We start from the raw sequence: 15044 nt of genomic DNA, 5'->3' as shown, positions 1-15044 counted from the left end.
GTGAAAGTATTCAAATAACTCACAAAGACAAATGTCCTGGAGGAACTCACAGTTTTGACATAGAGTCAGATAAATTAATAAATATCCTTGATATATATAGTGGGTGTCAGCATAAGCATTGAGTAACATAAAGCAAGAGTCATGGGAGTGAGGAGAGGGAGAGGTTAATTCTAATCAAGGGAACAAGAAAAGTTTTCTTAAGAGGAGTAAGATCTGGGGCTAGAAATAAATAAAAGTGTATTAGTCCCCTCTTAGTTACAAGTAACAAATCAAATTCAAACTAGCTTAAATAAAAAGGCAATTTATTAGCTTCTGTAATAAGGATGTATTGTCTTAGGCAAGGTAGATCCACGCTTAGCTTTCCCCTCTGTATCGACTTTATGGCAATCAAACTCTCCAAGAAGACTGCCAAAGATAGAAACTTACATACTTAGCACTTACAATCCTGGCACTTCTATTCATTAAAAATCAGGGAAGATCCTCATTGGCTCTACTTGGGAACCTGCCTAGCCCGGGCCGATCATTCTGGCCATCTAGGTCACATGCCCTGCCTTGTAGGGAGTCAGGGGAAGGAGGCAGGGCACCATGACTGACAATTCCACCAGATCAGACAGAGTTGGAGAGCTGTGGTTTCCCCCCAGAAAGCAACAGAAAGGAGAGAGAGATGGGCAAAACTACGGGACAAACACTGTCGTTGCCATCTTCATTTCAGACAGGTGGAATGTTGTAAGGAAGAGAGAAAGGAATTGCTCAGACTAGGCGTGAATGCAGGGCAACCCCCAAATGCTTCCAATACAATGCATTTAAAGTGCTTGTGCGGTACAAAGTAACTCTACACCAGTGATTGTAGTTACTGAATTGATTAAATGTTGTAGGTGTGTTTTCCTTTACTTAGATTTTTATACCTGGAGAGTTTTCATGCATGGAACTGTAAGGTCAGCGTTATTTAAGTGTAATAAGAGCTTGCTACTGAAGTATATCCTGTGATGAAAATGTTTGTAAAGCAAAAAATTAAATTGGCACAGGAAACACTAACACTTACTTTTTCTGTTTTGTACATTCGAATTATTATGTATTGACTTTGCTTAGGATAATGTATACTTTAGACTAAATCTTTTTTTTTTCCAAAAAACAAATTTTTAATCCATTTAAAATATAACTCAAGCTTTTAGAGCATTGCCTGTTCTGGTAAATGATTAATAAATGTATATAAATGCTTCCTTGAATTTATATCAATAATTAAAAAGTCATCTACCAGTTTTAAAAGCCTATTTGGATCAGACATTTGTTTGTTCCTTGGCAAAGCAATGACTGAATGTGAATTTAATTTATGATTCACAGAATCCCCGTGGACCCATGGTGATACAGACGATTGAAACCAGGCCAATTGATGTTTTAATCCTTTCTGTCCTTCAAAAAGAAATGAAATTAAATTCTGTATTTTTGTTACTTAGTATTTGCAACATTGGGCTAAGATTATAGATAGAATATAGAATTAAATCCTTGCAAAAATGAATTTAAAATCTAAATTAGACAGATAGAATTCTGACCTTGAGAAATAAATTGCAGACGTGACAGCCTAGTGAAAAACTCAGGAACAAATAAAAAAAATCCAGAGATGGCAAGCAAATGTCAGCATTTGCTGGTAATGGACTAACATATAGGATTGAAAGATGAATTTCTAGTTCCAACTCTGTCCTGAAATTCATAATTTTGAGCATGGTGCCTCTCCCTACTCCACATGAGCTTTTCTCTCTTCAAACTAATTCATATCTTACAGAGAAGTTGCAAAGATCTATGAAATAATTAATATTAAACATTTACACTTTTCAGAAGAATGTTTTCACAACAAAATGAAATAATAGGTGCACTGTATCAGTTACATCTGATCTTTCATCATATAAAGCAAGTAAATTGGGAATGAAATTTTATGTTAGAAAGATTCATTTCAAAATATGATTTTAAGAAATGTTCAGTGGCATATCTAAAGGGAACCAGCCTAGGGACACCTAGGTGGCTCAATTGGTTGAGCCTCCGACTTCGGCTCAGATGATGTTCTCACAGTTTGTGAGTTTGAGCCCTGCATGAGGCTTGCTGCAGTCAGTGCAGAGCCCACTTTGGATCCTCAGTCCCCCTCTCTCTCTGCCTCTCCCCTGCTCATGCTCTCTACTCTCACTCTCAAAAATAAATAAACATTTAAATAATTTTTTAAAAAATAAAGTGAATCAGTCTACAAAAATTTAATTCATACACAACTTTTAGAAAACATATTTTGCACTATGCAAAGTTACCCCACTGCTATTTAATTAATACTCAATGCATAAAGCAATTCCTTAGAATAAATAATGTGTTAAATCAGTGGTAACCAGTAATACGTGACATTTTTAGCCATTTAAAATTCTCATTTACAAAAAGAGTCATGTAACTGTTGCTTACCTTTTAGATATTTTGCTTAATCTTAAACACATTTTGTAAAATAGAAATTGAAAGTCCTAGGTGCCCAAAGATTTCAGTCAGAAGAGCCTTATGTGCCTTATCCTATTAAAAGGAGTACTTAAAGGAACATTTTATGAGATACTTAGATACCTTAAAAGCTAGTAATGATTGCAATGTAATCATGGAAATACAGATTTTTTAAATACATGAAATATTAAATTTGAAAATTTAAAGATTTTAAAATTTAATTTAAAATACTGAAATAAACCCACTACATAGAATCACATGGAATTTGATTACACATGAGGCTGAGAGTTTTCTTGAAGACAAGACTGATGATAGGAAGGTGAGGAATTTCCCATGTTTGGGAGGAATGTGGTCTGCTACATGATATCGTGTAAGAGATAAATGACGTAGTCACCAAATTTTAAACAAGGTGGAATGTGAAGCAATGCTTCCATGTTTAATAACAGAACATCCATATCAAAATAATATCTATCTCTGGTACGGGGAGTAACAGATGAGTCAACATAAAAGAAGGATGAGGTAAAAAGAGGCAGCCAGTCTCCCTCCTCCCACCCCCACCCCCCCACCCCACCATAGACCTAGCACATCTAGAGAAACCAATGCTGAGACCATGAGAAAACAGCTGCAGTGTTCTTTATCTCCAGAATTCCTCCACATCTGCCTCTTACCCTATACCCCTTGTTCCCAATTTCCCTAAGTTTCCTGACTTCCTTTTTTGATCCTTAGTAAGTGAACTCTCTGTCTCTCTCATGCCTAATTTGCTGACCTGGTTTTGAACCAGCAACTCTGCTTTCTACTTTTGAAGCTCTTCTATGACTTACTTGATGACTGATGACCGGATTGCCCAGCTCTGACCTCACAGAGTCCTACTCTGACTCCTATTCCCCATGGGAGCCCAGTCAAGCCTGTATCAATATGTTCATAAGCTAATTAGTGCTATTTGATTAAGAAAGGCGAGCAGACTTAAACTCAAGAGAAAGATTTAGGGTAAGATCCAGCAATATCAGGGCACAGATCTCACCAATTTCAACTTAGATAGCTTAGGATAGTTGGCCATCCCTCTACTAATCATCCAATGCCTATGACAGAGTTTGGTTTCTATTACAATTCTTGATACATCAAAGACCCTCAGGAAATATTTAATTAAAGAGAGAGATGAATGAATAAATAAAATATTATAAGCACCAGCTCTAAGATCTAGGAATGATTATACTGGTTTTTCAGGGTGTGCATGAAGTTATAAAATATGATGAATCTTTAATTAGTAGAACATGTTTGGTGAAATTTCCATTCACATTTCTTTTAAGAAAAAAAAAAGCAGGAAGCAATTCAGCACATCTACTTGTCATCGCTTTTAGAACATCTGTGGTTTTAGAACAGCCTTGAAAATAGTTACTTGCCTAGAGTAAGGTCTGACTTCTGCTGTATAAGCATTAAAGTGTTCTAAATTCATATACACTGGTACATACCCTCATTGATGGCAGTTAATAAAAATACTGATTAGGTGGCTTACATCTTCTTCACACTCTGGTTCTTATAGGAATATGTACATGTACATTCAACTCGTTAAAACTTGGTCAAAATGTTTTAAAAGGCAGAGGTAACAGATGCATTATACCCTCCCCCCCTTTTTTTTTGCATGAAGAACTGCACATTTACTCTAGATATCCCAAATAAGAATGTTTATAGAAATGGTTGATGGGAGCAGCAGGGGCTGATATATAAAATGCTTACTGTTTAGTGGGAGAAAATGTCCTAAATACAGTGCATCTCTCTCCATCAGCTGGTGCTCAGTGTTTGTGTTTCTTCAGATTGATCGGCTGGATGTGGATAGCTTGTTTAGCAACATCGAGTCCGTGCATCAGATATCAGCCAAGCTGCTGTCGTTGTTGGAAGAGGCCACAACAGACGTGGAACCGGCCATGCAAGTAATCGGTATGTTTATTCTCTTTTCGAGTCCTACAATACAACAGGAAGTAATATTTTAATAACCTCCCTTTGCTTTGGTTTTATGTTTCTGACTCACTAAGCTTCCCAGGAGATGTATAAATGCTAAACCCATCTTCAGGCTCATTGTAATTACACAAACTCTGTATTTATCTTCAAATGGGTTTACATCCATTTGCTGAAGCCCCACAGTAGCACTAAGCACACCATTTGCTTTTTAATTTTCAATCTTTCAACCTCTTTGCCTTCCAGATGTTCTCTCATTTTGTTTTATGGCCAACACTTACTTGATCCTTAAAGAATTAAATATTTAAATACTTTAATAGCTTTAATGATTTTAGTCACCATGTTTTTCAGATTTTATGTCTATGAATCCATTGACTTTGGGATGGTACAATTTTTTTGCATTAAGGGATTTTATAATGTATAAAACACACAAGTTCTACTTTCCCATGCTTTTCCTTTTTTCTCTATATTATTTGCTTTCCAAATAGAGTTTTACTTTCAGTCATAGATTATTTTCTTACTCTGGTAAGATTTGTCATTGAAAAAGCATTGAGCCAAATTTTTATTCCCCTCATTTTTTGGGAGTTTCAAAGGGAACATCGTGTTTTGAACTTTTTGAAGGCAGTGCACACATCTGAGAGATCATACTTATAGTGCCATGAAGCTAAGACTTCTTTAACAATTTTTTAAATTATTTTTTAAACATAACATGCAATGTATGTTTACTGCAGAATTATTGAAACATACCAGGAGTACAAGAATAATACACCCCTCCAATGCCACTATCATCCCTCTAAGTAACCGTTGTTATCAGTTTGATGTAGATCCTTTCTTTGAGACATATACAGAGACACAAATGCACACTCACACCTTATGTCTTTATTCATAATGTCTTAGCTAACGGAAATCAGAGTTATAAAAAATAAAATTGATCTTGTTTAGTATTTACGGAAGACTCAAAGGTTAATAACCAAGGCCAATATTATGCAAAGGTGAATCAACCTTTGTAGTGTTTTACACTATAGACCAAAAGGTCAGCTCACTCAAAAAGTTTCTCCCACTGATAAGCTTACATTTAATCCTTACTTGTGATTGAATGTCCCTATTGTTTGTGCTCCCCAAAATTTATATTCTGAATCCTTAACCCTCAATATAATGGTATTTGAAGGTGAGGCCTTTGAGACGTAATTTAGGTTTAGATGAATCATGGGTCTGCCCATGATGGGATTGGTGCCCTTATAAGGAAAGAAAGAGACACCAGAACATCCTCTCTCCCTCTTCACCATGGGAGGACACAAGAAGGCAGCTATCTGGAAGCCAGGAAGGAGGTCTCCACTAGGAACTGAGTCTGCCTGCACCTTGACCTTGGACTTCTCAGCCTCCAGAACAGTGAAAAATAAATGTCTGCTGTTTAAGCCCTTCCTCCTTGCAGTCTATCATATTTTGTTATGGCCACTCAAGCTGACTAACAGTCTCCATTAAGTTGTAAATATATTTTCTAAAGAAAGGACTCTATTCATTATTACTTTTGTGTGTATTCATTGGCCATTCGTTTATTAATTCACTCAGTGAATAGTTACTAAATAGCAGCTAGGTATCAAAAGATGAAAGAGGTCATCTCTGTCCTTCAAAAGTCTGCTATTGAAAAGTTCAAATTGAAGGTGTTTGTATAATACACCATCAGACTATTTCTACACTATTGCAGAACTTCAGGGGATACAAAGAATATTTCTAGATGGGGAATCACAAAAGGATTCTTGAAAATGTTACTTGGACTTACAATTACAGGTCAGGTTTCAACAAGTGAGGTCCAGGTCCGAAAGACCAAGTAGAAGCAACAGCATGAACAAAAGCATGGAAAGCAAATGCCAAATGCTAAGCATTTTTAGGAAATGGTGAGAGATCAAGCCAAGCAGGAGTGAAGGATTCACAGAAGGAAGGAGTAAGACATGGATCTGTCAGCGTAGAATAGGGGCAGATTATAGTTGGAATCAAATTTGTAATTTACTCTGCAGGTACTGAGGAGGCATTAAAAGATTTTTTTCAGCAAGGGGGTGATGAAACACAAATTTCTGGAGAAAGAAAACTATGGTATGTATGAAGAGAAGGGATAGAAGGAGAAAATGAGTCCTGGACCTGTAAACACATTGTTATAAATAACTCAGGTGTGTGGTAACAATTTTACCACTTCTAGGCTAAAGTGGATACAGTGAGAATAAAAATTGGGGGTCAGAGTAAAGAGAAATGTTAGATAAAACATAAACGAGATTTAGGGGTTGATTGCATGTGCCGGACTTAAAGACAATTTCAGGTTTAAAGAAAGAAGTATCCTGATTTACCTAAAACATCCTGGTTTTAGCCTACTCTTCTAGCATCCAGTCCAGATTAGCATTTTTCCTGGATTTTCTCCTTTTTAAGAAGAATCATTATTAATAGTTGCACTACAAGAGATTTGGTAAGACCTCTGCATTCTGCTTCAAGTTTTAACCAGTTTCTCTTAATAGAATATAAGAGGCAGGTGCACTTGACATAGTTCCCACCATAACACATGCTAAACTCTGAAAGATAGCCCATCTTTCCTTTCCCAGCCTTATGAAGTGCAGCATGCACAACATTGACTGATAAAAAGATGGCATTTGGATGTGAGCAGCTGGTAACATGTTCTGGTGGTGGCGGGAGATGTACCTGATGCCACAGATTCTGCTGTCCTCTGGGTATAGCACTTAGTATGTGATGGTCCGTGATGGGTGGCCCATGATGGGCGCCCCTTGCCATGATCTGTGAGAGGTGGGAAGCCACCAGGATAACAGTCAGTGGGTTTTAGTGAAGCATATAGGGAATTAAAGATTAGATGTAAGTGGAACATATGTGGGAAGTAGAGACTTCGCAGTCCTGTTATGGAGTATCCAGATACTGCTGCTACAATAGTTTGGTAATTTGTCTTATGATACGAACCCATAACTTTTTAATTATCTGGTTATGCTTATTTTATTTTGCAGTAAACACTTTCAGAGGCAAGTGTTTAATCTATGCATATTTAATAAAAATTAAGTATTGATCTTCTGTTTCACAAGAAAGTTGATGATGAATCCATAACACACAGGGTACTTGCCATCCACCATAGGGCACTAAATGCTGTTGCTGACCATAAGACAATCAAAGAAATCTGAAGAAAACAGCAACATCTATATCAAAACTTAGTTATTGTTTTAAGAAGATTGTGGCCATTATTTTATTTTTTAAAATTTGTTTAATGTTTATTTATTTTTGAGGAAGAGAGAGACAAAGCACCAGTGAGGGAGGGGCAGAGAGAGAGAGAGATACACAGAATCTGAAGCAGGCTCCAGGCTCTGAGTTGTCAGCACAGAGGCAGGGCTTGAACTCACAAACAATTTTCTGTTAAGTATAAAATTAGTAAATAAAAAGCTAAAAATACTATGGTTTACAGAGAAAGCTCAATTGAACATATTCCCAATTTCATTTACCAATCATAAATTGAAATTTTGAAGATTATAGAAAAGTAGATTAAAACATTAAAACAGTAAGGCCATATTTATTTATTTACTTACTTACTTATTTTTAATATAATTTATTGTCAAGTTGGCTTCCATACAACACCCAGTGCTCATCCCAACAAGTGCTCTCCTCAGTGTCCATTACCCACTTTCCCCTCTCTCCCAACCCCATCAAACCTCAGTTTGTTCTCTGCATTTAAGAGTCTATTAGTAAGGCCATCTTTTAAAAAGAGAGAGTTGAAGTCATATTTTAGTTTCCCTACCCTTTACATCCGGGCTAGCACTATGACTTGCTTTGACCAATAAAATGTGGTAAAATGATTTTCTACAACTGCCTTGTGGCATCCACTCTCTGCTCAGGGACAGAGAAGGCTCAAACTACCCAATCATTTCAATCAACACAGTCAAGGCCTTTGGACATGTGAGTAGGGCCTCCTCAGCCAGCTGGCCCCTGGTTACAGATTACAAACACGTGAATAAACCCCATCAATAACACCTGGAGACAAGCCATCCTATCTGAGCCTCACTCAAACTATCAATACAGAGTTGTGAGCAAACAGTGTTGTTTTAAGCCTTTAAGTTTTGAGGTAATTTTTTTTTTTTTCTGCAGCAATAGCTAATACACATTCACAAACAGATTAATTCAAATTAGATGAAGAAAAGCTTCATCTGGAAACTGGATTTTGAGCTTGGACTTGAAGGATTTAGAAAGATGGAGATTAAAGCAAATGACTTTCTTAATGACAAATGGCATAGAGGCCCCAAGGCAGGAGAGTATAGGAAATTCTCATAAAGGACAGCAATTGAGTATGTCTGGAAGCATAGTGTCAAGGAGGCCCTCCATGACCCATACATGGTAGCCATGTCAATACAGAGTTCACTGGCAATTTCTACCCCACACCACCACTGGCAATTTCTATCACTAAATCTTTCACCGAAGTGCTTACATTTCACAAGATAACCTGATTTTTGGTGAGATGTTTCCAAAATCACATTACCACAAAATGCAAAGCACAGGTATCCTATTTCTCTGTCCTTAGATGGCATGAATGAGAAGTTGTGCTTCATGGCTCTAGTGCCAAAGGGAAACTTTCCAGATACCTAGATAAACCAGGAGGAGGATTTTACTCAGTAATAACCTTGGGGGTTGGATGAGGTTCAAGTTTAACACAGAGGCATATGTTTGTAGATATGAGAGCTCTGGGGAATCGTCTGGACTATCATGCCAAGATAGAAACTGGATTTTAAAATCTTGACTTCAGCAGGCTGTCTAAATAGGAAATGGGTTCTAAATCTTTAGAGATGGGAAATGAGATGTGGCTCTTGTTTCCACTTAAAATGGAGATTACTCTGTAACAATTTTAAGAAAACAGTGAGCAAAGACAAAACAAGTAAAATGATAGAGTTTAAGAACACAGAGCTTCAGGGGGCGCCTGGGTGGCTTAGTTGGTTAAGCGTCCGACTTTCACTTAGGTCATGATCTCGCGGTTCGTGGGTTCGAGCCCCGCGTCGGGCTCTGTGCTGACTGCCGGCTCAGAGCCTGGACCCTGTTTCAATCTGTGACTCCCTCTCTCTCTGACCCTCCCCTGCTCGTGCTGTCTCTCTCTCTCTCCTAGAAATAAAACATTAAAAAAAAAAAAAACATTAAAAAAAAAAAAAAAGAACACAGAGCTTCAATATCAGGTTGACTTGGTGTACATCCTGGCTCATCCAATTACTGAATGTCAGTTTCTTAGGCAAGTTACAAAACCTCACTGAACTTCAGATTCTCATGTGGAAATTTGAGGTAATGTAATAATACCTACCTCATGGAGTATGTGTGAAGACTAAGTAAAATCATGTATAAATAATGATGGCCCAGTGCCTATTAATAAATATCCAATACATGATATTACTAACTTGTTATACTGAGAATATTGAATTTACCCATCTATTTACCAACTTTGATTTCTTGTGTATGTAACCATTGAATAAAATGTGATTTTTCCCCCAGAGGTCCTGATCATGTTTTTCAAACAATTGGATTCACTGGATATATGTAGCTTCTCGATGCTCCCAATATCTATGCATCTTGGTGATTCATAGATCTAATAAGGCAACACGTTTTCTTCCACAAAACATAATTTAACATATCAAGTATCATTTCCACATTCGACAGAGTGAATGGCAATGCAGTAGCCACTTTCCAAAGATGGCTCTCAATAGACCACGCCTCCTGGTATTCACACTGCTAAGCAGTCTAGTCCCATATTGACTCTGGACTGGCCCTGAGACTCACTAACTCATACAATGCAGTGGAAGTGACACTGTGTCAGTGACTGAGCCTAAACCTTAAGAAAGCCTGGAAGATTCTTCTTTTTGTGAGGAACCGCCATTTAAGAAGTCCAGCTACCCTGTTAGAAATACCACATGGAGAAGTCACATGGAAAGAGATTAGATCTGAGACTATGTAGGGTGAGAAAGTAGCCCAGCTGTCCCAGCATCCTGGCTAGGGCCAGCCTTCCAGCTGTCCCTGGCAAGGCACCAGATTTGTGAATGAGCCATCTTGGACCAACCAGTCAGTTAAGCCCTGGGTTGACTGCAGCCCCAGCAAGCATCAGAGGTAGCAGAAGAGCCACATGCCTGATTCCAGCCAACCCACAGAACTGCAAGAGAAAATCAAAACAGTCGCTGTTTTAAGGTACTAAATATTGAGGTGGCTTGTTACATAGACAGTTAACCAAAACAGAGTTTGCTTCCTCTTATATACATTTGCAACAATGCTGGAATGTTTCAAAGTATTTAAAAAAAGACTGAGTTTTAAATATGTTTGAGTCTACCTTCTGCGCTTACCTCCTGCACACGATAGAGAGAACCAGAGCTGAAAGAAGCTTGTGGTAAAGGAATTGCACTTTCTCATATGCTTTTTCCTGAGGGTGAGTTTATCCTTTGAGAGAAAGACAATTTAGAGCTTTCTGTTCTTTGAAGGTGTAGTGGGTGATGCACTGTTGTTCTACGGCAGTGCTTTGTTCTCCTAAAGCAGTGTCTCTTGTATGTCCCTGAAGCAGGAATCTGTGCCTTCAGCGGTGATTTTGTGAGAAGAGCATTAGTCACTGATAATTCATGTCATGTTGCCATGTGGGAAATGCCACAAAGTATCTCACCTGAATAATTCTTTTAGTGTGTGTGTGTGTGTGTGTGTGTGTGTGTGTGTGTGTTGTACTCAGGACACAGGTAGGCTCAGTTTAGTTAATTCTAGCTAGCTAGGACAGACTGGGAGTATCCCAGACCCCAGACCCTCATACTGGAATGTGTGAGGCCAGTAGAGGCAAGCCACAGACACAGCAGCTCACAGATGAGGGTATTTTATTCTAAACATTAGCAATAACAGAAAAGCTCTCAGATAATGTGATGGAAAAAAGGTCTCCCCTCCCCACCTGTGGGGCAGTGGGAGGGGGGAGTTGAGCATATGCAAATCCATACAGGAAAGGAAAAATCAGCAGGAGGCAGTCACCAGGGTTGGACTTCCAGTCTCCTGAGTGCAGTCAAGCTGGGTTCCCAGGGCTACAAGGACTGATTTCTAATACTAAAAATAAAGCCAGGGTGGCTTAGTAACAAGTTCTACAGTTTTGTTCTCCAAGGAGAATGTTAAGTTTTGGGAACATGCCCTGGAGAGCAGGCTCATGGAGGTCCATGCCTTAGCTCTGCAGTCAGATCTGAATGGAGTGTGAAAAAACAAATATTGTGCAGAATACACATAGAAATACAGTCTTAGGTCCTACAAATGTCAGAGTTCTATGAGTCCCTGAACACTTTCCCAATAGTCAGGGACTGAACATGAGAAGTGTGTTTGCAGAAGTGCAAACCTTACAGGTACACGGTAGCCCAGAGAGAACACGGAGTTGGTGGGGAGACAAGTCTATGCTTTCATGCTGACTCTGTTGCCACTAGACCTATGGTTGGGGTCAGTGAGGATTGCACTTGCCTACCTGGAATGGAAACCTCACCAAAAGGACTTAACTGAAAAAGGGTCTTTTTCCTCCCATAACAAGAAATCCATAATTCAGTAGCCCAGAACTGGGGTGGCTACGTGCTGGGTCCTCGCAGCGCTTTCCTTCATAGTCTTTGATGTGTGGTGTTTGGCCTCCTGGCCTCACGATGACTCCTTCACTACCAAGCATTGCTTCCTGCAGGCAATCAAAGCAAAACCACCTCCTCCCAAGGCTTGTTTTCATTTGGGAGGAAGAGAAGCCCTTCCCAGGACTTCAACCCTATATGTCATGATTTCATCTCTCACACACACCATTTCATTTCATACACATATACATGCACACATAAATACACGCTCACACACACAATTGGACACCCTTAGCTACCAGAGATTGGAGAAAGGTCAGTATTTTTCACTGAGTGCATTCCTGGTCTAAATTTTGTTCATTCAGACCAAAGAAGAATGGATAAGCAATTAGCAATAGGTGCCACATTTATTTGTTCATATTTCAATGGGAACAGCAAGTTCTTCGTGGCATACAGGTATAAGACACGAGGAATACTCCCATTAGAATGTAAGCTCCATGAGGAAAGGAACTCTTATCTGTTTTGTTACTGTTGCTTCACCAGCACCTAGAACAGAGTTCTCAGTAGCACTGAGTGAATGAAATCAATGACGGAGAGAATGAAGAGTGTCCAGTACCCTGGCTGGCCCACAGAAGGAACACAGTAATCATTGTTGCTGCTGTTGTCACCAAGTCTGCCTGTCGTTTGTCCCACGGCACCTTCAGAGGTAGTATAGTACAGCTAGCTGTAGGAGAGGCTAGCACTCTTGAGAGAACTATTTACTAAGGTGAGAGAAATGGAGAGTCCTGGGTTGGTCTAAGAACAGCATCACTGGTACTTTCTACCTTGAGGGGGCAAAAGTTAACAAACATATCTCTTCCTCATCCAGCCAGTAGAAATGCTTTAACTTTCAAGACTCAGAGAGCTAGTGTTTCCTTAAGGTGCCACTTGTTATAAAAATGCCTGCCTACAGTTAAAGTATCCAGGAAGTCAAAAAGGGTCAGGAAGAGACCACAAGTTATCATCAAAGTAAACAGCAGTATTCTTGAATGGTAGCATTGGAGCAATACTTAAAGAGCATCCAGTCCAGCCACCTCACTGTGAGAGCCTGATTTGCCCCAAATGCCATCACTAACTCTGGACACAGGAGACCCTAATTCTTCCTTATGCAGGTCCTATTATGTATTATACCCAGTCCATCTCCACGCCCACTAATGCTCCTGTTTGCCCTGCCTTGCTTCCAGGTACGGTGGGTGGAGACTGCCTCAGCTGTAGAATGGCTTCTCCTCTGATAGACCCCTTCACAATGATCACTGTCCTCCCTGCACTAGACACAGCGATGGCCATAGAACAGGACCCCACACTCCACTGGGGCTCCCCCTCCTTTCTCTTTTTTCTCTTCATGGTCTAGCTAGGCTTACTGGTCCCACTTCCTCACCTCTCCATCCTGCTTCCCACGATACCTCTGAAATTGCTGTGACCATGTCACCAGAGAGCTCAGGATTGTCCCATCTAATTGTCAAATTCATTTTTCTGAACTTATCTTACTCCAGAGCTTCTGAAAAATTTTGTTACTAAAATATTCCTGATACCAGAAGAGAAATGTGAGGACCAAGGAATGTAGAGTTATTATCCAAAGCCACCGCCACAGACATGAAACAACTTTGAAGTCTCATTTTATCTTAAGAATTCATGAAAAAAAAAAACCAAAAAAGGAATTCACAAAAGTTTTCCATTCTCCTCTTTTTTATGAAAATGATTTCATGTCTTAAAATTGATACTCAAGGGATTTGATATTTTTAATCCCATGGTTGCATGTACCACCTGGCACCTGTATTTGCTTTACTCTTCATAACCCTAACCAGGGTCACTAGGGTATCCTTAGATGTCAGTTTTATTCCCAGGCTAGGTAGGAACTAATTGAGACTAAAGGTTAAAGGTAATGGTTTCTGTAAGCAGCATTTACTCTTCCCATCTCTTTCTTCTCATTTTCCTTCCTCACTTTACCCTCTTCTGGAGAACAGAAGGGGACTAGGAAGGAAAGGAAACATATACATGATCTGGCATTTTGGTTGGCTAAGCTACTGCCTTGTTCAGTCCCAGCAGCCGGGCTCTCCTCCAAGGAGGCTAAACAGACTGGGGAGCTCTCCTTGTACCTCCTGGGTAAAAGCTGCCAACAAAGATCTTTCATTTGGGGATGGCAGGTTTACTTAGCTGTGTGTCCTTCAGGGGAGTGACAGCCAGAGGCTCATATTATCTCACCCAGATGTTAGACACTCTTGCTAGGGAGTAGGTCATATCTACCCTTTGTCCTCAAAGCCTCCTCACTCCCTTCTCGGTGTTGTATATACTTTGCCTTGACAAACAAGTTTTGCTTAGAACTGCAGGACTTTCTTTTCCGATATATCTTAGACCATAATTATGCTTAAGATCTTAACTAAAATTCTCTTTTAACATCACTGTATCTGGTTGGTTTTTAGAGTTGAACTTATTACATAGTTTTTCTTGCTAATAGAAGTAACTTTGTACTTTTAAAAAATATATTTGTTTATTTTGAGAGAGAGAGAGACAGAGAGCACATGCACATGTGAGCAGGGGAAGGATAGAGAGAGAGGGAGGGAGAATACACTGATGGTGGAGCCTGATGACATGAGCTCAAACCTACCAACCGAACTCATGAACCATAAGATCATGACCTGAGCCAAGATCAAGAGTCCAACGCTGAACCAACTGAGCCAACCCTGTACTTTTTTTTAAAAAGTGTTTTCATTTATTTATTTATTGAGAGAGAGGGGAGGGGGGGAGGGGACAGAGGGAGGGAGAGAGAATCCCAGGCAAGCTCTGCTCTGTTAGCGCAGATCCCAACACATAACTAGACATGGGACTAGATGTAGGGCTCGATCTCACAAACTGTGAGATCATGACCCACGCTGAAATCAAGAGTCAGATGCTCAACCAACTGAGCCATGCAGGCACTCCAGTACCTTTGTACTTTAAACTCTGTGTCTTGGTCATCTCAGGCTGCCATAACAAATAATCTTAGACTTGTTGGTTTGAACAATAGACATTTATTTTTCA

The 15044-nt window shown here is 39.4% G+C and overlaps 1 protein-coding gene across 1 annotated transcript in view; it reads left to right on the top strand.

Annotated features, from left to right (window-relative positions):
* The window catches only part of ARHGEF38 (Rho guanine nucleotide exchange factor 38), a 121254-nt gene that overhangs the window by 51563 nt on the left and 54647 nt on the right, over positions 1-15044 (top strand). Inside the window, exon 3 of the mRNA XM_039255620.1 lies at positions 4275-4398. Coding sequence (XP_039111551.1) covers positions 4275-4398 — 124 coding nt within the window. The remainder of the gene's footprint in view (positions 1-4274; positions 4399-15044) is intronic.

The sequence above is a fragment of the Hyaena hyaena genome, unplaced genomic scaffold (assembly GCF_003009895.1).
Source record: "Hyaena hyaena isolate Hyena2069 unplaced genomic scaffold, ASM300989v1 scaffold_535, whole genome shotgun sequence".
NCBI classification, from domain to species: Eukaryota; Metazoa; Chordata; class Mammalia; order Carnivora; family Hyaenidae; genus Hyaena; species Hyaena hyaena.
This window is presented reverse-complemented; position numbering and strand designations above follow the sequence as displayed.